The sequence below is a fragment of the Hyperolius riggenbachi genome, chromosome 2 (genome assembly GCF_040937935.1).
Source record: "Hyperolius riggenbachi isolate aHypRig1 chromosome 2, aHypRig1.pri, whole genome shotgun sequence".
Taxonomy (NCBI): domain Eukaryota; kingdom Metazoa; phylum Chordata; class Amphibia; order Anura; family Hyperoliidae; genus Hyperolius; species Hyperolius riggenbachi.
This window is the reverse complement of record NC_090647.1, coordinates 289,844,268-289,871,189: the sequence shown is the minus strand read 5'-3', so window position 1 is coordinate 289,871,189 and position 26,922 is coordinate 289,844,268. Positions and strand designations below refer to the sequence as shown.

The 26,922-nt window shown below is 44.1% G+C and overlaps 1 protein-coding gene across 5 annotated transcripts in view; it reads left to right on the top strand.

The window, feature by feature from the left end:
- CSMD2 (CUB and Sushi multiple domains 2) overlaps positions 1-26,922 on the top strand; it is a 1,291,405-nt gene that overhangs the window by 1,192,653 nt on the left and 71,830 nt on the right. For all 5 annotated transcript variants that reach the window (XM_068268938.1, XM_068268934.1, XM_068268936.1 and 2 more), the window contains 2 exons: positions 21,740-21,886; positions 26,478-26,666. In XM_068268938.1, the coding sequence (XP_068125039.1) occupies positions 21,740-21,886; positions 26,478-26,666 (336 nt within the window). The remainder of the gene's footprint in view (positions 1-21,739; positions 21,887-26,477; positions 26,667-26,922) is intronic.

Here is a 26,922-nt window from a genome sequence, read left to right as displayed (position 1 = left end):
AAAGGTTTCAACAAGCTCACAGTCACTATACCAGCCACAAAATTGTTTCTATTGCGTAAAGACGGCATTATAGCCACACAATCACTTCTACAAGTTCCAAATTTCACACTATGCCCCCCACCTTGCTCGGAATTACCTTTTATTTCACCAAACACCATTGGGTTGTGCTCGGGAATTGGGCTTTGGCATGCACATGCAGCAATACAAAAACAGCAATTTCAGCATAGACAATTAAACAGATTAACACTAGGTTTGCCTCAATTGTACAAAGTTCATCAGTGCAATCAAGTTCTATCAAATTCAGCTTGTAAAGGAAGAATGATCAACGGGAGGTGGGGAGTGAGTGAAGAGAGTTCATAGAGTTCAGAGAACTGACAGCTGAGGGGAAGAAGCTGTTCCTGTGCTTTGCGGTCCTGGTGGCACTGGCAATAGACCGAATTGTCTGGCCTTAAGGGAGCTGACTGAAAAATCAGAAGACTGGAGGTGAGGGGTAGAGATGGCCCGAACAGTTCGACCACGAACTTATTCATGTGAACTATATGCAAGTTCGACCCGCCCCCTATACTACATCAGTAGGGTCAACTTTGACTTTATACATCACAGTCAGCAGACACAGGGTAGCCAATCAGCCTACACTCCCTCCTGGAGCACCCCCCCCCCCCCCTTATAAAATGCAGGCAGTGTCAGCCTTTTCACTCACTCATGTGGCTGCAGTAATTAGAGAAGGGAGAGAACCTGGCTGCTGACATAGGGAAAGCTTAGTTGGGCTCTTGTGTTAGGCTTGTTAGGTTGCTCCTTCTTGCTGATACTGCTGATTGCCAAAAAAACACTCCTCATCCTCAATAGCTCTTTTGAGAGCTAATGTTGTTCTTGTGATCTATGTTTTGTGTGTGTGTGTCCCACAGACACTCGTGTTGCATATACAACCCTGTCAGTCAGTCGCAGCTGCTGGACCTTGGCCCCTTGGTAATTCCTACTGTGCCACTGCCAGGCCCAGCACATTCAGTGACTATCTGTGTGTGTGACAGCTGCACATTTGTAATACCAATCACTGCATACCCACTTGTTCAATGCACCTACCTACATGAGCGCACGCAGTTTAATATACCACCAGTCACTGCACCTGTTCACGGTACCTGTGTGTGTGACAGCTGCACATTTATAATACCAATCACTGCATACCCACCTGTTCAGTGCACCTAACTACCTACTTGAGCACACGCAGTTTTATATACCACCAGTCACTGCACCTGTTCACGGTACCTGTGTGTGACAGCTGCACATTTGTAATACCAATCACTGCATACCCACCTGTTCAGTGCACCTACCTACCTACGTCAGCGCACGCAGTTTTGTATACCACCAGTCACTGCACCTGTTCACGGTACCTGTGTATGTGACAGCTGCACATTTGTAATACCAATCACTGCATACCCACCTGTTCAGTGCACCTACCTACCTACGTGAGCGCACACTGTTTTATATACCACCAGTCACTGCACCTGTTCACGGTACCTGTGTGTGTGACAGCTGCACATTTGTAATACCAATCACTGCATACCCACCTGTTCAGTGCACCTACCTACCTACGTGAGCGCATTCAGTTTTATATACCACCAGTCACTGCACCTGTTCACAGTACCTGTGTGTGTGACAGCTGCACATTTGTAATACCAATCACTGCATACCCACCTGTTCAGTGCACCTACCTACCTACGTGAGCACACGCAGTTTTATATACCACCAGTTGCTGCACCTGTTCACGGTACCTGTGTGTGTGACAGCTGCACATTTGTAATACCAATCACTGCATACCCACCGGTTCAGTGCACCTACCTACCTACCTACGTGAGCGCATGCAGTTTTATATACAACCAGTCACTGCACCTGTTCATGGTACCTGTGTGTGTGGCAGCTTCACATTTCTAATATTAATCACTGCATACCCACCTGTTCAGTGCACCTACCTACCTACGTGAGCTTATGCAATGTTATATACCACCAGTCACTGCACCTGTTCACGGTACATGTGTGTGTGACAGCTGCACATTTGTAATACTAGTCATTGCATAATTGTTCACAGTACCTGTGTGACCGCACACTGTGTAATATACCAGTCCGCGCATACCTGTTAACTGCACCTGTGTGACAACTGCACATTGTTTTGCAATACCATTCACTGCATACCTTTCACTGCACCTGTGTGACTGCACATTGTATTAGTCAAGTCAGTGCATACCTTTCATTTAACCCCCCCCCCTACCCCGATATGGACAAAACAACAGGCAGTGCCAGAGGCAGGCCACCTGGCAGGTCTGTTCGAGGTCGGGCTGACGTGATTTTGTGTGGCCCTGGCCCAAAGTATAGTGCTCAGAAGAAGGCACATCCCATCAACTCCCAAGATTGTCAGGACGTGTTTGACTATTTAACACAGAACACCTCAAGTTCCGCAGCCACCAGCGCTACTACAAGCACCACATCCGCTGCATTTGACACTTCGCAGGAGTTATTTGGTGGGGAAACCATGGATTCACAGCCATTATTGTTACAACAAGATGAAGGCGCTAAGCAAGTTACACCACCGCACCTCATATGTCTGAGTTAGGCGACACTATGGACGTAAGGTGTGAGGAGGAGGATGATGAAGTACCTGCTGTTGGTGCAGTTTATGAGGTATCTGAGGCAAGCGAAGCTGGGGAGGATGATTATTATGATTATGATGATACAGATGCCACGTGGGATCCTAAGAGACAAGATTACCAAGGGGACAGTTAAGAGGGGGAGTCATAGAGGAGTAGGAGGAGACGAGTTCCTGTAAGAAGCAGGGGGAGATCGTCATCAGAAACAGCTGGTGACAGTGTCCGGTCCCATGTATCGCCACTTATGGACAGTCAGCCAACATGCCCTTCAACGTCAGCTGCTGATGCCACCATAGTGCCATCACCCCAGGGGGGCTCAGCGGTTTGGACATTTTTTGGTGTGTCTGCTTTAGATCAGAGCAATGCCATCTGTTCTCTCTGCCGCCAAAAATTGAGCCATGGAAAGGCCAAAAGCCGCATAGGGACAACTGCGTTATGAAGGTACATGGAAAAAAGGCACAAACTGCAATAGGAAGACCACCTGAGGAAAAGCAGCACACAAGAGAAAAGCCACCCTCTTTCTCCTCTTCCTCCTTCAGGTGCATCATCTTCTTCAGCCGCTTTCTCCCTTGCACCTTCCCAATCACAGCCACCCTCCTCCACTCCGCCTCTCAACTAGAGCGGTTCTTGCTCTGCACACAGCAGCACCAGGTGTCCGTGAGGTAAATCTTTGATCAGAAGAAGCCAATGTCTGCCAGTCACCCCCTTGCCCGGCGTCCGACAGCTGGCTTTGTGGAACTGTTGGCTCGCCAGCTGTTACCATACCAGTTGGTGGACTCTGAGGCCTTCCGAAAATTTGTGGCCATTGGGACACCGCAGTGGAAGATACCTGGCCGCAATTATTTCTAAAAAAAGGCGATACCCAATCAGTACCATGAAGTTGAAAGGCAAGTGGTGTCATCTCTGGCACACAGCATTGGGTCAAGGGTCCAACTGACCACGGATGCCTGGTCTGCCAAGCAAGTCAGGGCAGGTACATTACTTACACAGCCCATTGGGTCAACCTGGTGACCGCTGGCAAGCTGGGAGTGCGTGGCTGTGCAGCGGACCTAGTTGTGACACCACCACGGCTTGCAGGCAGGCCTGCTGCCACCTCCTCTCCTCCTGCTACATCCTCTTCGCTGCTGTCATCGTCCTCCTCCTCCTCCTCCTCCTTGGCTGAGTGGCAGTTCAACTCCACTGGTGCTGTGATCTCCTCTCCAGCTACACAGCCCCATCTCCTCAGGGCCTATGCTGCATGCCCGGTTCGATGGTGTCACGCCATATTAGACATGTCTTGCCTCAAAGCGGAGAGTCACACTGGAACAGCTCTCCTGGCTGCTCTTAACAAACAGGTGGATCAGTGGCTGACCCCGCACCAACTGGAGATCGGCAACGTGGTGTGTGACAATGGCAGCAATCTCATTTTGGCTTTGAATTTGGGAAAGTTGACACATGTACCCTGCATGGCACATGTGCTGAATCTAATAATTCAGAGATTTGTGTCTAAGTACCCAGGTTTACAGGACATCCTGAAGCAGTCCAGGAAGGTGTGTGGGCATTTCAGGTGGTCTTACACGGCCATGGCACGCTTTGCCGATATTCAGTGGAGAAGACAAAATTAGAGAAAGGCAGCCCTCAATGAATTGGAATTTGGGTGTGTAATCTGGGGGCTTCAAGCTCCTCAAAGAGAAACCACACACAAATCCTTGGGCCCCAGGAAAAAACTAAAGTACATAACTTATTAACCACAGAGCGAAAAAGTTAGAAAGCAGGGCCTCAACATGATTCCAAAAATGCAAAATAACTTTATTATGGACCTATTCACAGTAATCAACAAACAATTAAAATCACTTAAAAATGAGGATCCCAGGGTGCCTCAGTTCCCCCTCCACACATACATCCGCATTCCACACTCAGACCACACTCAATTAAACTAGTTAGAATGCTGCAGCAATTCTAGATATAGGGTATTGCAACTAATGAGTATATGTGAATGTCCCCTTTAAATCACAGCTGATGGCTTTAACGTGGGTTTTGACCTCATAATAGAGGTGAGAGAATGTGCCAAAAATTGCAACTAGCAAATTGCTGGATAGTTCAACCCTTGAGTGCACTCAAAAAAAGAAAGAAAGAAGGTTCCTTGTTAGAAAAAACACAGGTTGGATACACTTCCAGTCCTTATGCGTAACATTCTCCTCCACAGAAAGCACATTTTGGGATATCTTTTGTATTAGAAGCAAAACCGGAGCTTACTTGTGTTCCTGGTGAATCTGCATGCTGAAAATCACTTACACCTCCGGACGTCCGCAGGTCCCCAACACTCTGCGGTCCACGGTGGCTTTGCGCTGATTTCACCTAGTTTGCCGTTGCCATATATCACGCTGTTGCGCCTCCTGAAACTGGTGTGGTCTGATAGTAGCGGTGAGCGCGATCTACCCGCTTCCTACTAGGAAATGTAGCATCACAGCGGGGATCGAGCGCTCCTGTGTTCCTGGTGGTGAACGAGGCCGGCCTCCTGGGACTCCTCCCACTTACATGTTTCACCAATCAACTTGGCTTCCTCAGAGTGACGTCAGTCTGAGGAAGCCAAGTTGATTGGTGAAACAGCGTGATATATGGGAACGGCAAACCAGGTGAAATCAGCGCACAGCCACCGTGGACCGCAGAGTGTTGAGGACCTGCGGACGTCCGGAGGTGTAAGTGATTTTCAGCATGCAGATTCACCAGGAACACAAGTAAGCTGCGGTTTTGCTTCTAATACAAAAGATATCCCAAAATGTGCTTTCTGTGGAGGAGAATGTTACGCATAAGGACTGGAAGTGTATCCAACCTGGGTTTTTTCTAACAAGGAACCTTCTTTCTTTCTTTTTTTGAGTGCACTCAAGGGTTGAACTATCCAGCAATTTGCTAGTTGCAATTTTTGGCACATTCTCTCACCTCTATTATGAGGTCAAAACCCACGTTAAAGCCATCAGCTGTGATTTAAAGGGGACATTCACATATACTCATTAGTTGCAATACCCTATATCTAGAATTGCTGCAGCATTCTAACTAGTTTAATTGAGTGTGGTCTGAGTGTGGAATGCGGATGTATGTGTGGAGGGGGAACTGAGGCACCCTGGGATACTCATTTTTTAAGTGATTTTAATTGTTTGTTGATTACTGTGAATAGGTCCATAATAAAGTTATTTTGCATTTTTGGAATCATGTTGAGGCCCTGCTTTCTAACTTTTTCGCTCTGTGGTTAATAAGATATTCAGTGGAGAAACAACTTGCCGGTGAGACGCTTGATTTGCGATAGCCCGACTCGCTGGAATTAAACACTCCTGATGTTCAACCACCTGCTACAACCGTCAAACAGTATCTCTACAATTACAGTCAAAGGACATACTCTGGGGAGATGGGGATGTTCTGGCCGAAGTACTGGACACACATGCGAAATGCCTGAAGGCTCATGCAGCAATTTGAGGAGGTGACAAACCTGGTGAGTCACAGTGAAGGCACCATCAGTGACTTGATCCCATATGCTTTCTTCCTGGAGCGCGCCGTGCGTAGAGTGTTGGATGTATGCACTGACTGCCAGGTATAATACAATGTGCAGTCACAGATGCAGTGAAAGGTATGCAGTGACTGGTATTACAATACAATGTGCAGCTGTCCCACAGGTGCAGTTAACAGGTATGCTAGGAGTGGTATATTACACAGCGTGCGATCACACAGGTACTGTGAACAATTTTGCAATGACTGGTGTTACAAATGTGCACCTGTCACACACTTACAGGTACAAGACACAGTGACACTGCATGCACTCACGTAGGTAGGTGGGTGCACTGTGAACAACAGGTAGGTATATGCAGTGATGGGTATTATAATGTGCACCTGTCACACACAGACAGGTACTGGACAGGCACAGTGGCACTGCATGCGCTCACGTAGGTAGGTGGGTGCACTGTGAACAACAGGTAGGTATATGCAGTAATGGGTATTACAATGTGCACCGGTCACACACAGACAGGTACCGGACAGGCACAGTGACACTGCGTGCGCTTATGTAGGTAGGTGGGTGCGCTGTGAACAACAGGTACGTATATGCAGTGATGGGTATTATAATGTGCAGCTGGCACAGTAGTAACTAATTATACCACCAAGGGGCCAAAGGCCAGCTGCGACTGACTGACAAGCCTGTATATAATGCAAGTGGGCCACACAAAAAAAAAATAGATCATAAGAACAAGATTAGCTCTCGAAAGAGCTGTTGAGGGGTGCTTTTTTATCAATAAGAATCAGCAAGGAGCAAGCTAACAAGCCTACAAGAGCCTAACTAAGCTTTCCCTATAGGTCTCTGCACAGCAGCTCTCCCTTCTCTAACTACTGCAGGCACATGAGTGAGTCCAATGCCTGATGTTGCCAGCCTTTTATAAGGGGGGGAGTGGCTCCACGAGGGAGTGTAGCCTGATTAGCTATAATGTGCCTGCTGACTGTGATGTAGAGGGTCAAAGTTGACCCTAATGATGCACTATGGGGGCGAATCGAACTTCCGGAAAAGTTCCCAGTTCCCCGCGAACGCGAGCCATCGAAGTTCGCCAGGAACCGTTCGCCGGCGAACCGTTCGGGCCATCTCTAGCAATGACCGCCGGCTATATGAGTGTCGGGGGGGGGGGGGCACACCCAAGGTAATAAGGTCATTGCTTCATTGTGGAGAGACCAAATTCGATCAGCTGGACAGTCACTGTTCTGTCATTGAGCTACCTCAGCTAGCGACCATATGGGCTGGAAAGCCGCCATCACCTGTACTTTCGCCATGGTGCGCACCAGTCCAGCACGGCCGTTACACAGTGAGTTTGGTTTGTCAGTGTGAAGCAGTACACTAATTACACTCCATGACTGATGTATACACATGCAAGATGCTTTAAAGCACTTTAGGCCTCCAATTTAGCATGCAATGTGATTTCTGCCCTTAAAACGCTGCTTTGCATCCAATCCAGATTTTTCCCGGGGATTTTTGGTGTGTATCTCACTCATCCATGCAAAAACTCATATGTTAGACCCCTTTAAACATCTTTTCCATCACTTTTGTGGCCAGCATAAATGTTTCTAGTTTTCGAAGTTCGCCTCCCCAAGTCTATTGCGGTTCGTGCGAAGCAAACTTTTTGCGGAGGTTCGCGTTCGAGGTTAGCGAACCGAAGATCAGAGGTTTGAGCCATCTCTAGTGAGGGATTGCTGGCTATTCTAAATGCTCTGGAGCACAGACTGGAGTTGTGCTGAATGTTCGCTTTATTGGTGTAATGCACTTGGGATTCTGTCTTCAGAACTGGACAGGATGCAATTACTCCATATTTCCAGGATCAGCACTTGTTGCTAGGCAACAGATGCTGAGAATCATTCTGTGCCTAGTCTTCTGATACACCCACCGGAGACATCAAAGGTGTAATGAAACCCATCATATCTCCATAAAAATACATATACATGCATATTAGCCCTATAATGATGGTATAAACTTAATTTACAAAAAAGTTAATAAAAAATACAAAACAATATAATTATAAAAAAATCTACAACTTTTATTTCATTGCCACATATATTCCCCCTCCTCCTACTCCCAACACACACGTACACAAACACACAGACCGCCATCACCACCACATAAAGATACATACAACTAAGACTGATGTAACAAATTAAAGTGAAATTACAATATACTGTAAGTACTGCATAACTTTAGGAGTCATCTTATTACAAGACAAATTTGTGGGTGTATTGAAGTTTATTTAGATTAGGATTATACTGTATTATCCAGATGTTTTGCTTATCTGTTTGCCTCTATTAAAAAAAGCAAAATGTATATTTACCATATATACTCGTATATAAGCCGACTCGCATATAAGCTGACCCCCTAACATTTACCTCAGAATCCAGGGAAAAAATTATTGACTCGCATATTAGCCGAGGGTAGGAAATACAGCGGCTCCTGACAACACGAGGGTGGTTGATGTATTTCATATGGGGGTTATTGCAGAGTTCACCTATGTATGGAACAGTGTTGTCATTTGTTCTGTGCCTTATTATACTACCCTTTCTCCCCCACACACTTTTAGTGCTTACTGTCAGCGGGCCAGTTGATCAAATGTCCAGTGCTGAGGGATTTGCAGTCTGTACAGTGGAGCCAGCTGATCGGGTACCTGTACGGTGGATAGCCAGGGGGAGCGCAACAGCTGATCTGCAAGAGGTGTGCAGACTAACCTGCAGAGATGATCAGAGTGCAACAGTGGTAATGAGCAGGCTTCAGCATGCTTCCTAGCTGATCCTGGGAAGGGCCAACTGCGCAGATGACTGCCAATGCTGTGGGCTTTGCAGTGGAGCTGATTGGCAGGTGCCTGTAAAGTGGATGGATTGCTAAAGGGGAGCATCGAGTACAACAGCTGATGATCTGCATTGGGATGCCCTGGTTCGCACACAGGCAGGCGCGATCAGATGCCTGGGAGAGAGTAGAGCAGGAGAGATGGATTGGCAGAATCACAGCTCCGCTCCTCCATAATATCGCGCTTCCTGCTGTCTCTGCACAGGAAGCGCGAGATTATGTGCAATATGGCCATCCATCTCTCCTGTCCTCCGCGCTCCCCTTCAGCAATCCATCCACCTTACAGGCACCTGCCAATCAGCTCCACTGCAAAGCCCGCAGCATCGGCGGTCATCTGATCAGTTGGCCCACACCCAGGATCAGCTAGGAAGCATGCTGAAGCCTGCTCATTATCACTGTTGCACTCCGATCGTCTCTGCAGGTTAGTCTGCACACACCCCACCACAGACAAAGGCAGGTGACTCGCATATGGGCCGAGGGGGTGACTTTTCAGCATATTTTAAGTGCATATTTTTAATTCAGCTTCTATGCGAGTATATACGGTAATAATCACAAGGGTCCAATTTCTTTATTTGGTGGAATTTATGAAAATGATACTAAACTTTATTGTGGTAATAATGATTTAAGTGTATTTCATAGAATTACCACTACAATAAATACCTGGCATGTAAATCAGCATGGCTACAAAAGGGTAAATATCACTGCAGTAACTTAGACATGCTTACCTAGCAGATTCATTGTTTGTTCCAGTTGCATATTCAGTAGAAATGCCTTCAAAAAATATCTGTATGTTCTGGCATTTTCTGGGAACTGGATACATCTGATAATAAACAGAAGTGACAGCATAGTATATACAGTAGTTTCATTCATCCTTACACTGTGTTCTTTTTTAATGTTTTTTGTTTTTCAAGATGGGGTTTTTTTTTGGCATGCATTTATAATATATATTATAGCAGTTGTTAAATTCCCATTTGTGAAACCACTAATGCTCTCAAATTATTTATTTATTTATTGATTTACTTGTGTTTTTTTTTTTTTAGTTTGTCTAGAGTGCCATTTTAATTAAAGGAATTTACAAACAGCTAAATCGCTGACTAAAATAAATCCATGAGAAATGCATTTCCTGCCAACCAAAGACCTTATACATCTGTCTAGCCAGTCCAGGGATTGGTATACTATATAGCCAGGCAGGTGGCACCACTATTTCTTGCTTCAGCTTTGTGGCTTTTGCCTACTGTAAAAGCACATTATTTAATGAACAGTTGATTTTAGGTTAGGGAAATAATGAAACACCAGCGAAAAAAAAAGCCCACCCGTATAATAACGGGAACTAGGCATGCCATCCACAGCCACATGCTGTGCGTGCTCTGACGACCTCATGTGTCCATGGCCTCATCCCCCCCTAAACATGTGCATGGCTGTGACCCATGACCGCTGCCTGAAGCCCTCCCATGGCCATGTGCCACATATGTACAACAAGCAGATGGCATGGACACGGGGACAGGAAGATTAGTATTTAGGACTTTTTCTGTAAATGAGAAAAATATATATTTAGACAGTAAATCTAATGCTTTCAAAGGAAATATGACGTAGATATGGACGATTCAATTGTGTACATATTGCTAAATGATGCTGCTTGTTTGGATATATTGTTGATCCTCATGACTCTTCTCTGTTAACCACTTGAGGGCCGCAGGCGTACATCCCCCTAGTGACTAGGCGATCTTTCACAATTTAGCACTCTGCAGCTTTAACAGCTTGCTGCACGGCCAAACAACTTAGCAGCCAAATGAATTTGCCCTCCTTTTCTTGTCCCTAACAGGGCTTTATTTTAGTGGTCTCTTATCGCTGCTGCGATCATTAGTTTTTATTATTATTATTATTATTATTATAGTGTAAACAAAGGCTTTTATAAAAAAAAAAAAATCTTCCTTGTCCCACTCCTTCCCTTTTCCCTTCCTAAATTGTCCGTGGACGGTGATCCATCCACTTCCTCTCCTATCATAGGTATAAACTATGCCTCCAGGACTTGACGCCAATTGGAGTTAGGCAGTCCCAGGACTGACCCCCCCTCCCCCCGATCGGCATTAGGCGGTCAGGAGGGGGTTAATCACAGACACAACATAATTATACAAACTGGATTTATACATTAGTTTTGACCTCATTAGTTGCACTTTACCTGGTGTGTGACTATGAAGTCAAAAGATTGGAGGACAACCAGACAGCATTTTGTAAAAGGGAAAAATGGTGATGCAGCCCATATTCCTCGCTACAAGTTTCCTTTAAAACACACCTGACCTGAGAGAAAAGTACCTAAGGTAAGCACACAGGTATGTTCCTGCTAGATCCACATACCTCTGTATATGGTCAGTTTCTCTCCTTGTTCTTCATGATCCCTGTAATCATATATTGAAAAATGTGTCTTTTGGTTTACATCAAATTTTTAGCTTGTTGCAATGTAACTCTTCCATTCCCTCCTCTTCCACGCCCCATTCACTCCCCTGAAAGGAGGCAATAGGGGTGTGATAGAAGGGAATATTGCTGCAAGCTTGCCTCATCCTGTTTGTAAATTAGACTTTAGCCAAAAGTCCTATTTTTCACGGAGTAAGTATAGGATCCAGGAGAAACAAACAGAGGTACAGACAATCCACAGAGGTATGTTTATCCAACATAAACATTTCGCTGTGTTTACCTTAAGCAGATTTGTCTTGGGTCAGGTATCCTTTAACCACTTCCCGACCGCCCACTACACAGGGGCGGCGGGGAAGTGGAGCCCTGCAGGACGGCCTCACCCACAGAGGCGGCAGTCCATTTAAGGGCATGGGCGGAGCGATCGCGTCATCCGTGACGCGATCCTCCGCCCGGGATCGAAGCACGGGCATTTTGTCTCCGCTCGCCGGCCACTTAGCAGAGCCGGCGAGCGGAGGAATCCGCAGGATCAGCCAATCCCTGAGTATAAGGCACTTTGTTAGGTAAACAAAGTGCCTTATACGTGCTTCCTCCTCGCCTCGTGGTCTCATTGTTCCAGAGACCACCAGCGAGGAGGAAGCACTTGTAAGTCTCACTGCACGCAGCTTGATTTTGCCCACAGCCTCCCTGATCACCCACCCCAGGCCTCATACCCCCCCTGATCACCCCAGCAGACCCCTGCCCAGCACCCTTGCACCCCTGCAAAACCCCCACCCCCCCCACCTGCCACTAACTAGCGACGCTGCCCCTTAGTTTAGGTCCCTAACTGCCTCCTAGTCACCCCTGATCCCCCCTCCCTACCTTTAGATCACCCCCACACCCCATCCCAGACTACCCCCCTGTATACTGTATACATTTGTATACAGCTACATTACCCTCTGATCCCCCTCTGATCCCCCTCTGATCACCTGTCTATCACCTGTCCATCAGCCCTCAGCACCCCCACCCATCAGAGCAGACCCTAACTGCCCCGCGGGGGTAACCGATCACCTGCCCAGGCCCTCGATTGCCCTCGTACCCCCCTTCTGATTACATCCCCTGCTGTTTGTTTACATCTGTCCTCCCCAGCAATCACTAACTGATCTTTGATCAGTAACCCCCTGTGTCTGCCTCTCATCAGATCAGGACTCAGTCTGCCCCGTGCAGGCTCCTGATCAACCCCCCATCCCCTCAAATCGCCCTCAGACCCCCCCCCTAATCACCGTCCAAGTGCATTGTATTTGACTGTGCTGCGCTTGTATTCGATTGTGCTGCGCTTGTATTCAATTGTGGTGTAATTGTATTTGATTGTCCCGTGATCGGCTTCGATTGCCCCGTGATTGTTTGATTGCCTGAGACCCCACTTCCCGCCACACCCAACCCCACCCTCCCCCCCACCACACCCAACCCCCCCCCCCCCCCCCCCCACCACCACCTCCAACCACCACCTTCCGAGTGCATCAGATTTGCTTGTGCTGTGATTGGAGTCGATTGTGCTGTAATTGTATTTGATTGTCCCGTGATCGACTTCGATTGCCCCGTGATTGTTTGATTGCCTGAGACCCCACTTCCCACCACACCCAATCCCACCCTCCCCCATCACCTTCCGAGTGCATCAGATTTGATTGGGCTGTGATTGGAGTCGATTGTGCTGTAATTGTATTTGATTGTCCCGTGATCGACTTCGATTGCCCCGTGATTGTTTGATTGCCTGAGACCCCACTTCCCGCCACACCCAATCCCACCCTCCCCCATCACCTTCCGAGTGCATCAGATTTGATTGGGCTGTGATTGGAGTCGATTGTGCTGTAATTGTATTTGATTGTCCCGTGATCGGCTTCGATTGCCCCGTGATTGTTTGATTGCCTGAGACCCCACTTCCCGCCACACCCAACCCCACCCTCCCCCCCACCACACCCAACCCCACCCCCCCACCCCCCACCACCTCCAACCACCACCTTCCGAGTGCATCAGATTTGCTTGTGCTGTGATTGGAGTCGATTGTGCTGTAATTGTATTTGATTGTCCCGTGATCGGCTTCGATTGCCCCGTGATTGTTTGATTGCCTGAGACCCCACTTCCCGCCACACCCAATCCCACCCTCCCCCCATCACCTTCCGAGTGCATCAGATTTGCTTGTGCTGTGATTGGAGTCGATTGTGCTGTAATTGGATTTGATTGTCCCGTGATTGTTTGATTGCCTCTGAGACCCCACTTCCCACCAACCCCAATACCTCTCAAATACTCCCTTTTTGCTAGGTAGGTGCTCTTTTTTTCTGGGTAGTCTCGGAGGAAAACCCCATAAATTTAGCAATCCAAAATGGCAAGAAGGGGGCTTTCCGATGACGAGGTATACAGGTACATGGACCAGTCGGATGAGTTCTTTTGGGAAGAATCATCCGTCGAATCTTCCGGGTCCGATTTTGAACCTGTAGAAAGCAGTGGTTCCCTGACCGATAGTGATGACGAGGCTATGGTCCCGGCTAGAGCCAGGCGTACCAGACCCCAAGTCGTTAGACCGCAGGTGGCGCAGGATCCGCCTCAAGGGCAGCAGGGTGGTGCTAGCGCTGTTGATAGTTTTCTTGGTGAGGCAGGCACCAGCAGCGCAGCATCTCCTGGACTTAGTGCCAGTGCTTCCGTAGACCCTGACGAAGTGGTGAGCGTCAGCATGGAAGTTGAAACTGGTACGGTGGCAAGTGCAGTAGTACCCCCGTCGCAGCCACCAACAAGAAGACGGGCCCGTAGTACCCATAGACTCCCAGAGGTGCTGGCACAACCAGATTGGCAATCCCCTGATTCCGCCGCACCCGTAGTGCCCCCTTTCACCGCCCAGTCTGGAGTCCAGGTGGCGACAGCTCATCTAGGAACGGCCCTAGACTTTTTGCAGCTGTTCATCACCCAGGTTCTCTTGGACTTAATTGTGGTTGAGACCAACCGTAAAGCCACACAATTCATCACCGAGCACCCGGAGAGCATGTATGCCCAGCCTTTCGGGTGGAAACCAGTCCAAGTTTCCGACATTAAAATCTTTTTGGCCCTTATCCTTCACTTGGGACTAATGAAACAGAATGTACTGCGGTCGTATTGGTCTACGAACCCAGTAAATCATGTTCCCTTGTACCCTGCTGCCATGTCCAGGACACGATTTGAGTCCATCCTGCGCTTCCTGCACTTCAACGACGACAAAACCTGTCATGAAAAGGGCCACCCTGCTTATGACCGGCTCCACAAAATTCGGCCCCTCATAGACCACCTGTCATCAACATTTGCAGATGCTTATATCCCTGAACAGAACATCTGCGTAGACGAGTCCCTCTTACGCTTTACCGGGCGCCTTGGCATCAAACAGTACATCCCAAGCAAGCGCGCCCGGTATGGGGTGAAACTGTATAAGCTCTGTGAAAGGGCCACAGGCTATACATGTCGTTTTAGGGTCTATGAGGGAAAAGACTCAAAATTGGAGCCGGTCGGATGCCCTGACTACCTGGGGAGCAGTGGAAAGGTTGTGTGGGACTTGGTGTCACCCTTGTTCCAGAAGGGGTACTATCTTTTTGTGGACAATTATTACACAAGTGTGGCCCTCTTTCAGCACTTAAAGTTAGAAGGAATCCGATGCTGTGGCACTGCGCGGCCTAGTCGCCAGGGCTTCCCCCAACGGCTCGTTACCACCAGACTTTTACGGGGGCAGAGGGTCGCCTTGCGTACTGAAGACCTGCTCGCGGTGAAATGGAGGGACAAGAGGGACGTTTACTTTCTGTCCACCATTCACACAGACACGACAGTCCAAATTCAACGGGCAACTGCGGTCATTGAAAAGCCCCTTGTCGTCCACGAATATAATGTCAACATGGGAGGGGTGGACTTCAATGACCAGAGGTTAGCGCCCTATTTAGTTACCCGGAAAACAAGACGCTGGTATAAGAAAGTGTCTTTTTATCTGATTCAATTGGCAGTTTACAACAGCTTTGTTCTCTACAGTAAGGCTGGGAGAACTGGATCTTTCCTCCAATTTCAGGAAGAGATCATTATGGACATCCTGTATCCAGGAGGTGCCAGGCCCCCCCCCCAGATGCAACTAGCCGACTGCATGGAAGGCATTACGCCTATCAGCTTCCGTGTGCCCCAGGTCAACGCATCCGAAGAAAACGTTGCCGTGTCTGCAGCAGGGCTGGAACAAGGAGTGACACCGTTTATTATTGTCCCCGCTGTCCTGACCAGCCTGGTCTATGCGTAGGGCCGTGTTTTGAGAGGTACCACGAGCAGGTACACTATTAGAACCTAGGGAACTCCAGACACAGGAGTAGGCACACACTCAGTGGTCTTTCGCACATTGTCGCAGGGAGAGGAGAGGTAAGCTTGAAGACCAAACGGGTAAGCATAAAAATGGGAAGAAGGATCGGTTTCCATGCTTGATATTGCTGATCTGTCCTGGGTTGGCGATATAAGACGGCATGTTTGAATTTCCCTTGAGTGTGGACACCCCCGGTTTATATGTGATTTGGGCCTATGATGATGCTTTAATGCCACACAGAGTCATCTCTATTGGCAGGCATATTGCTGTATCCTACAGGCATAATGCTGTATACTAAAGTTCTGAGGCCCAGTCACATAAGTTGGTGGCTCACCCTGAGTGCAGGGTGGCACGGGGTGTCTCTCTCCTGAGGTTATCACTGCCATTGATGTGGAGGAAGATCTGCCATTGATGTGGAGCAAGGTATGTTTGCCGTTCATTTTTCCTTTCAGCCCAGAGTGCATTACTTGTATACCCAATATAAGGAGTATAGCAGAAACTCCTAATACTGGCCATACATGTAATGATTGCAGAGACCCTAAAATGCCAGGACAGACTCCACAAATGACCCCATTTTGGAAAGAGGACACCCTAAAGTATTATGTGAGGTGCACGGTGAGTTCATAAAAGATTTTAGTTTTTGTCACAAGTTAGCAGAATTTTTTTTTTTATTTTTTTTTAACAAAGTGTCATTTTCCGTTAACTTGTGACAAAAAATAAAATTTTCAATGACCTCACCATTCCCCTCATGGAATACCTTGTTGTGTATTCTTTCCAAAATGGAGTCATTTGTGGGGTTTGTTAACTGTCCTGGCAAGTGGGCGGGGTGCTAAATTTTGAGCACCCCTGTAAAGCCTAAAGGTACTCATTGGACTCTGGACCCCTTAGCGCAGTTAGGGTGCAAAAAGGTGCCACACATGTGGTATCGCCGTACTCGGGAGAAGTAGTACAATGTGTTTTGGGGTGTATTTTTACACATACCCATGCTGGGTGGGAGAAATACCTCTGCAAATGACAATCTTTTGATTTTTTTACACACAATTGTCCATTTACAGAGTTATTTCTCCCACCCAGCATGGGTATGTGTAAAAATACACCCCAAAACACATTGTACTACTTCTCCCGAGTACGGCGATACCACATGTGTGGCACTTTTTTGCACCCTAACTGCGCTAAAGGGCCCAAAGTCCAATGAGTACCTTTAGGATTTCACAGGTCATTTTGCGGAATTTGATTTCCAGACTCCTTCTCACGGTTTAGGGCCCCTAAAATGCCAGGGCAGTATAGGAACCCCACAAATGACCCCATTTTAGAAAGAAGACACCCCAAGGTATTCCGTTAGGAGTATGGTGAGTTCATAGAAGATTTTATTTTTTGTCACAAGTTAGCGGAAAATGACACTTTGTGAAAAAAACAATACAAATCAATTTTCCGCTAACTTTTGACAAAAAATAAAATCTTCTATGAACTCACCATACTCCTAACGGAATACCTTGGGGTGTCTTCTTTCTAAAATGGGGTCATTTGTGGGGTTCCTATACTGCCCTGGCATTTTAGGGGCCCTAAACCGTGAGGAGTAGTCTGGAAATCAAATTCCGCAAAATGACCTGTGAAAGCCTAAAGGTGCTCATTGGACTTTGGGCCCTTTAGCGCAGTTAGGGTGCAAAAAAGTGCCACACATGTGGTATTGCCGTACTCGGGAGAAATAGTACAATGTGTTTTGGGGTGTATTTTTACACATACCCATGCTGGGTGGGAGAAATACCTCTGCAAATGACAATCTTTTGATTTTTTTACACACAATTGTCCATTTACAGAGATATTTCTCCCACCCAGCATGGGTATGTGTAAAAATACACCCCAAAACACATTGTACTACTTCTCCCGAGTACGGCGATACCACATGTGTGGCACTTTTTTGCACCCTAACTGCGCTAAAGGGCCCAAAGTCCAATGAGTACCTTTAGGATTTCACAGGTCATTTTGCGGAATTTGATTTCCAGACTCCTCCTCACGGTTTAGGGCCCCTAAAATGCCAGGGCAGTATAGGAACCCCACAAATGACCCCATTTTAGAAAGAAGACACCCCAAGGTATTCCGTTAGGAGTATGGTGAGTTCATAGAAGATTTTATTTTTTGTCAAAAGTTAGCGGAAAATTGATTTGTATTGTTTTTTTCACAAAGTGTCATTTTCCGCTAACTTGTGACAAAAAAAAAAATCTTCTATGAACTCACCATACTCCTAACGGAATACCTTGGGGTGTCTTCTTTCTAAAATGGGGTCATTTGTGGGGTTCCTATACTGCCCTGGCATTTTAGGGGCCCTAAACCGTGAGGAGTAGTCTGGAAATCAAATTCCGCAAAATGACCTGTGAAAGCCTAAAGGTGCTCATTGGACTTTGGGCCCTTTAGCGCAGTTAGGGTGCAAAAAAGTGCCACACATGTGGTATTGCCGTACTCGGGAGAAGTAGTACAATGTGTTTTGGGGTGTATTTTTACACATACCCATGCTGGGTGGGAGAAATACCTCTGCAAATGACAATCTTTTGATTTTTTTACACACAATTGTCCATTTACAGAGATATTTCTCCCACCCAGCATGGGTATGTGTAAAAATACACCCCAAAACACATTGTACTACTTCTCCCGAGTACGGCGATACCACATGTGTGGCACTTTTTTGCACCCTAACTGCGCTAAAGGGCCCAAAGTCCAATGAGCACCTTTAGGCTTTCACAGGTCATTTTGCGGAATTTGATTTCCAGACTACTCCTCACGGTTTAGGGCCCCTAAAATGCCAGGGCAGTATAGGAACCCCACAAATGACCCCATTTTAGAAAGAAGACACCCCAAGGTATTCCGTTAGGAGTATGGTGAGTTCATAGAAGATTTTATTTTTTGTCACAAGTTAGCGGAAAATGACACTTTGTGAAAAAAACAATACAAATCAATTTTCCGCTAACTTTTGACAAAAAATAAAATCTTCTATGAACTCACCATACTCCTAACGGAATACCTTGGGGTGTCTTCTTTCTAAAATGGGGTCATTTGTGGGGTTCCTATACTGCCCTGGCATTTTAGGGGCCCTAAACCGTGAGGAGTAGTCTGGAAATCAAATTCCGCAAAATGACCTGTGAAATCCTAAAGGTACTCATTGGACTTTGGGCCCTTTAGCGCAGTTAGGGTGCAAAAAAGTGCCACACATGTGGTATCGCCGTACTCAGGAGAAGTAGTACAATGTGTTTTGGGGTGTATTTTTACACATACCCATGCTGGGTGGGAGAAATAACTCTGTAAATGGACAATTGTGTGTAAAAAAAATTAACAAATTGTCATTTACAGAGATATTTCTCCCACCCAGCATGGGTATGTGTAAAAATACACCCCAAAACACATTATACTACTTCTCCTGAGTACGGCAATACCACATATGTGGCACTTTTTTGCAGCCTAACTGCGCTAAGGGGTCCAAAGTCCAATGAGCACCTTTAGGCTTTACAGGGGTGCTTACAATTTAGCACCCCCCAAAATGTCAGGACAGTAAACACACCCCACAAATGACCCCATTTTGGAAAGTAGACCCTTCAAGGTATTCAGAGAGGGGCATGGTGAGTCCGTGGCAGATTTCATTTTTTTTTGGTGCAAGTTAGAAGAAATGGAAACTTTTTTTTTTTTTTTTTTCGTGTCACAAAGTGTCATTTTCCGCTTACTTGTGACAAAAATTAATATCTTCTATGAACTCACTATGCCTCTCAGTGAATACTTTGGGATGTCTTCTTTCCAAAATGGGGTAATTTGGGGGGTATTTATACTATCCTGGAATTCTAGCCCCTCATGAAACATGACAGGGGGTCAGAAAAGTCAGAGATGCTTGAAAATGGGAAAATTCACTTTTTGCACCATAGTTTGTAAACGCTATAACTTTTACCCAAACCAATAAATATACGCTGAATGGGTTTTTTTTAATCAAAAACATGTTTGTGCACATTTTTCGCGCTGCATGTATACAGAAATTTTACTTTATTGGAAAACTGTCAGCACAGAAAGTTAAAAAAATCATTTTTTTGCCAAAATTCATGTCTTTTTTGCTGAATATAATAAAAAGTAAAAATCGCAGGAGCAATTAAATAGCACCAAAAGAAAGCTTTATTAGTGACAAGAAAAGGAGCCAAAATTCATTTAGGTGGTAGGTTGTATGAGCGAGCAATAAACCGTGAAAGCTGCAGTGGTCTGAATGGAAAAAAAGTGGCCGGTCCTTAAGGGGTAGAAAGCCCTAGGTCCTCAAGTGGTTAAGATGGTAACACAGAATACCACCAAATTACTTGATTTGGTGATATCCTGACAGTTTCATAGAATGAATTCAAAAAGAACTATATTTTATACTTGTTTTCACTTACAAGATTGTTATAGGGTGAGAGGATCAGTGCAGGAATGCAACACATAAACATTTGAAAATATAGAAATAGTTCTATAGGGGGAAAAAGCCACAGACGTGAAGATGGCAGTAAATATTTAAACTGGCACTCCATTCTCACATTGAGTGATAGAACTGCCTGCTTACATCCACGTTTTTACATTACGAATTGCTGAGCGCCCATTTATTACTATTTATTACTTGTTATACTTCTTTTAGATCATCAAATTAAGTGATAGAGCTGCCTCTATATAAATTCATATATCCATTTGTCACAATGCAGTATTGATGTTATGGTCTGATGAAGGTTGTGACGCCCAGATATGAATCCTAAACGTTTGTGGAAAAATAAAAAATGTTTATCACATACAGTACTCAAGCTTTTTTAAAGGCTATAAATTAACTAACACAACCATGATCATTTTATGTATACCAAAATGTAATGAACTCTCTCTATAAATCTTTGAATCTACATCAATCTTGTATTAACATTCAATAATCCCAAACATTAATCAATTGAAGCTCTTTCAGAAAAAAAAGCAATTAAATCATATGAGACCATATGCAATTAACTTTTCCTCTTGAGTTTTCTCCTATGTTTACACCTTGGCCTCGATTCATAAAGCATTACCTCATGCGGTAATGCTGAAAACAGCAGACTTTACCGACCACTTAGCAAAATGTTAATTCATAAAGGCTGTTACCGCATGAAAAGCTGACATTACCGACCAGGGAGATAAATTACCGACTTGGCTGCAGTTACCAACAACACATGTCAGTAAATTGTCAGCAAATGTCAATTCATAAAGCCTTGAACATGCGGTAAGCCTGGCGGTAGTTACCGACACCTCTAGTGAGGCGATAACAAGTTACCGACAGCTCTGACAGCTCTGATGAATGCAAAAGTGCAGAGAGCCGAAGTCTGTTTGAGTCATCAGTGGAGAGAGCCAGAGAGCCCTCTGTGTGAATCATTTGAGCAGGCAGGGAAAGACTGTGTGACTCATCTGTCTGAGTCATCAGTGGAGAGAGCCTTCTGTGTGATTCATTTCTGCAGGGCAAAGAGAGAATTGAGACACTGCTCTACTCTACCGCTCAATGGGCTGCGGTAATTTACCGACCTCCAAGGGCAGCTGGGGAAATCTTTATGAATTAGCACACAGAGCGACAAGATTTTTTTTATCGCACTGCTGTTTATGAATCGAGGCCCTTGTCAGTAAAATGCCTTTAAAGCCACCAGCAAGCAAGAAAATACTCAATGTTGATTGCACTTTTCATCTATGTTCTGATACTTTTATTGTAAAGTGATAAAAAGTTATTTTAAAAGAAGGTGAAAAATTATCTCCTAGGAGAAAACTGTGGAGAAACAGTTATTGCATATGGGCCATCATGTGTGGTCACCTTTAAAAGGATGCATTGTTTTCACAGGACGCACTACAATATTTGGTTAGCTAAAAATAATTGAATGATTAATATGATCAAAGTCAATGATAACATCTGTAATGATACTATCTGACATATCTGATTATGTAATAGTGTAACTAAGGGACATTTTATGCAGGTATTTTGACTTCAGCTACACATTATAACTTAATGGCCACTCTTCCTAGGTTCATCTGGTCAGAGCCCCGTCCTTTCATCCTTAAGTGGTAACTATTCTGCTCCAATGACTTTCACCAGCTCAGGGAACAAGGTTCTTCTCCGATGGATATCTGACCATGCCTATAGTCGGAAGGGCTTCAAGATTCGCTATTCAGGTGAGACTACCAAAGCAACTAAATGACTGATGTGTAGTGATATGAGTGCAGTAAAATTAAAAAAATAAATATTGGCACAAATGGAAATGGGTCTTAGTGCTTTTTACAATAAAGAAAACCCTTAGAATCCCCTATTAGATGATTGACTAGTCCAAAACCTGTCAGACAACCTCTGCAAAGAAATATGTTATGATATCCAAAAACATGTTTTTTTAATCTATTGACTTAGCCAGTAAAATGGTATTTTCTTTATCAAAACCTTCCTACACTACCCGCACCCATTCATCTTATCCAATACATCCACTGAAACATGACCAGTCACAACCAAATTGTGATAGAATGTTTCTTGTTTCTTGAATGTTTCTTGTGGTATGTACAACTGGAATCATGAGGTTGATGAAATACCCTATAACTGAACTATCTATGAGGCACCCAGTTACAGTCATAAGAAGTGGCACGTGTGCAAAATACTAGGAATGAGAAAAAAGCCTGACGTCAGATTAGTTGAATATACAATTGTTTCACGTATTTTCGTTCTCAGGAATACATAAAAATCAATGGTGCAGATTTTAGCAGTTAATAGCAAAGCTCCAATACGTGCTAGAACACCATGTTTTGCTACCTTCCACTCTCCCACCCCCACCACCCCCCTTACTGGCACTTAGGGGGCACCCACAGCACCCTGCCCTGACACCACTGGTGACCCTTGCTCTGCTGCAAGTTAACCCCCTCCCTCCTTCCCCCCCAAGAGCATAGGTGCTGGTGGCAGTTAGGGTAGCTAAAGTATAGCAAGTCCTGGCAGAGCAACTTTGAAAGTAAATCCTCCTCTCAGGGAGCAGCGTTCCTCCATTAGGTTCTCGATGCCACATGACCTGACATCAGGAGTCTACAGAGAACACTGCTGTACACTTACAGGCTGCTGTGAAGAGAAGACAAGAGGGCCTGGCACTGATGTAGAAAGTATTAGCCTTCCACTGCGCTGCTTTCATACAGGATGGGGAAGAGAGAGGTGGGCCCACTTAGTCCCCAAGTCTTCCAAAAACTCTCCCCGCCATCGTGGGGGTCAGGGCTTTAAATTAATGTATTAGCAAGCCTGGTAGGATATTAGCATAAGGACATACATACAATTCAGGAGACTCTCAATCAACTCTATGATTATTGATGCACATTGATGACTGACAGAATGCAAGGAACACAATGAATAAATCTAATTATTCCCCGAAATCTGTATAACAAATGTCAGTAATTAAAAGGTTGAGTTGGCAGCCCTGTCCACAATGTGTTAGATGTTGACTCTACAGAAAGCAAAGGACTGAAAAATATATGCAAATGCCTGCTCCCTGTTCTGGAAGAAAATGATGGAACTATTCCCAGAGAACCACAGGAGAAAGCTACGCACACGGAGCCGTGTTTAGAAAATATACACCAGTAATAAATCAGCTTATGTGAAAACAATTCAATATGGGAATTTGGTTGGCACAAATCTCGCATAAAAGTACTTAGAATTATAATGAATATTTGAATAAAAAAATACAGACTAGATGATCTATGTAATTTTGTTGTTTGCCCTTGCGTACTGTTAAGTTATATAATGTTATTATAAATATTGTTTAGCATGAGTTTTTCACTAGTCCATTTAATTCTCATGTTGTATATTTATTTTATACCAAATGTATATTGTCTATTAAATGCTGCTATTTTTATGTGCATAGGTGATAAGCTTGACGGTTCATTTTTTAAGGTTCTACATAAATGTGTTGCTTGAATAAGTTACTTTCTTTTTACTTAATTATATTAATACTGGCTTTTATAGCACTATTTGGCTTCTGTTCACATTTGGCTGTGCTCCATTATTCATATATACAATTAGAATTCTGCTTTACTTCATTTTAAGTATACGATACACCAGATAACTCAAATGATCAATGCTCTTAGAATAATTTCTCCTACACTGTAAATTAATGGAAAAGCACATAATCAAATGATCAGGTGACCATGATATGTGTTTCAGTTACTAGCTGATCATTGGTCTGCCTATACAGGAAACAAAAGTGATACTTGATCACATGATCGTCTGTCAGAAAAATACAAAATAATCATGTAATTATTACCATGTACTCCTCCAAGAATTCTTCTTCTTGGAAATATGCTCTTAGATGTATTAATTGCCTCCATAGACAACAGATAATATATTGATGCAATGGCGGGAGTCTGGAATACCTGCCAATATTCCAGTTAGGAAAAAACAAACAGAAATAACTGGGAGCCCCTTATAGTGTAGAATATTTGAATAATCATACAATATAAAGGAATAAAAGTGGATACTCACAAAACCAGGTTGCAGGACCACAACTATGGTAATGGGATTGGATGTGGTGGATCCAACCGCCAATAGGAGGGCATCTCCATCTGTGAAAGTTAGGTCGCTCTCTGGGAAAAGGGATATAGATGGGGGAATACAGGAACAATGTTCCAAGCTAAAAATAGCCACCATGGGGGTTGTTGGGTTATATTAGTGGGAGGGAGGCGCCCCAAAAAATAAAATGATTAAAAACTGTTTAAAAGGTAAGTTAACTTACCTCTGAGAAGAAACTACATATATAAGTACATAGAATGACTATTGCTGCTCCGAGCCATGCTATAATTACCAGGAGACACTGTTTATTCACGTGAGGAATGTTTGTCAAGTGGTTTTTTTTTTGTTATACATTTTTTGAATAAAGGAATGTTTAAAAGATATGTAGTTTATTTTCAGAGGTAGGTTAACTTAACTTTTAAACTGTTTTTAATCATTTTACTTTGTGTGGGCGCCTCCCTCCCAGTAACATAAATGCAATGCTTAGTTTGAGTGTATAATATAACTATTCTTTTTAAATTTAAAGTCACTTGAATTTTCAACATTTCTGTATAAAATATTCCCTAACAGTTAATCTGTTTTTCACACAGTCTAAAGCAAGTTAACGAGAACGCAAATAAAAGAAACATCCATTCAAATAATTATGTTTTTTTACTTGCTGGAGAAAATGATCCATGGTTACATATTTCCGTGTGTCAAACGCATGTGTGCCTTATGTGTGTCTTTGCTCTCACTAACCGATGGAGCCCTCTTGGGCAGCAATAAATGCAAATAAAGGTTTCAAGTAAGCATTGAGCAGACCTGTATATCTGCCTGTAACAATTTTAACCCATTTTTCCTTAAAAAAAACCACTTTAAGCTTAGAGATAATGAAAGACTTCCTTTGATGTCTGTCTTCTGAATAATTTCATGTTTACCTACAAACTAATTATAGCTAAACTGTTAAATGTAAACTAGTTACCACCAGATTATTAGTACAACATTTCTCAGATCCAGTGGTCAATTGCAGTCTATGGTTCCTACATTATCAGGCCAAGAGACAGTTGAAATGTGTTTTTAGAAGCAGCTTACAATAAGCCATACTGATTTGTTGGCCTATTCAACATTTGTAGTCTTTAGTGTTGATCTTCAGGTCAAAGTTTAATTAAAATAGAATTGTGGGCTAGTTGGGTTTGGTTTTGCAGGAACCAAATATGGGCATTATTATTATTTATTGTGTTTATAAAGTGCTGGACAATAAATACATAAATGGTACAAGGGATGGCAAGCATAAGATAACAAGGCTATACAACTTAGGACAAGGTTATACAAGGCAAACAGGTTATAATACAAGTCTATAGCAGTCATGGGAAAAGGGCACAATAATGTGAGTGTACAATCATGTAGAATACACTAGAGAAGGGAGGACCTTGGCAAAGGCTTATAATCTAATCTCAGGGCATGTTCCTGGGGAAAAATTCAGACTTATTTTTTACTTTGTAGGTAGAGACATCAAGGGGGTTTCCTATATAAACTTTTTGACCAGTGGTAAATTATTTTTAAAAAACTTTTTTTGGGGGAGGAAACAAATCTACATTTAATATGGCTGAAATGTCCTAAATGTTTCAAGCACATTGTTGCTTTGGAATTCCCAGAAAAGACCCTTAGGGACTATGCATTCCTCCATCCCCCACCCTTCCTTGCTGTTTTTATAACAACCTGTTTATCATAGCGTTTGGTGGGATTTTCATATGCTACTTGGGGACGCTGGTTTCTCGCCAAAGACCAACGTACAGTACTAGAATATCTGCCCACTTGACTTTATTGAACATTGGATTTTTCTTTATCCAAATACTGAATTTACTGGGGTATATTTTCTGTACCAAATATTGCACTATTCAGGCAATGCTTTTAGTTATGGATTTGGTTCAGCAAACCTTTTTAATTGATAAGAACATTATATTGTAATGCATGAATTGTTTTATGACCAGTGTTTGGTAAGAGCTGGGTGGATTACAATATTCCATTTGTTAATATTTCTAATGGGAACAAAGTTGCCTTCATAATTAAACAATTTGGCCAAAAATAAAAGAGATTAATGTTTTAGCCAGAGAATGAGTGTCAAATGCAGAATTTGGCAAAATACACTAGTCACAAAATGTTATTTAGGTATATAGTACAAGGCAGAGATGGAACTCAGTGAAGGAAAGGTTAGTTCAGCTTTGCTTTAACCTATTTTAATTTGTGTGTTTTTAGCTGCTTACTGCAGTCTTCCACGTCCTCCACTTCATGGCTCTGTACTGGGTCCCATCATCAGCCCACCTGGAGGAGTCATACGCTTCACTTGCAATCCTGGCTATCGACTCATTGGAATTAACTCTGCAATGTGCTTACGTCGTCCTCAGGGCTATTATGACTGGAACTCAGAGGTGCCATTATGTCAGGGTGAGTTTGCAGATACAACCACTAAAGTGCTGTACAAATCAATACAAAATCAAACATGGCATAAACATTTCTTGTTAATGTCTGAAAAGGCGGAAAATGACTTGACAGCTCATCCATGTATTTTTACAGGAACTAGAGAGATACAATTAGCTACCTTGTCTTAGCTGTGGAAAACATGATTTAGATACAGCTGGTCCAATGTGCTAACAATGCATAAAAACCATTGTACCAGTTAAATCTGTGCTGGTGTTAATTG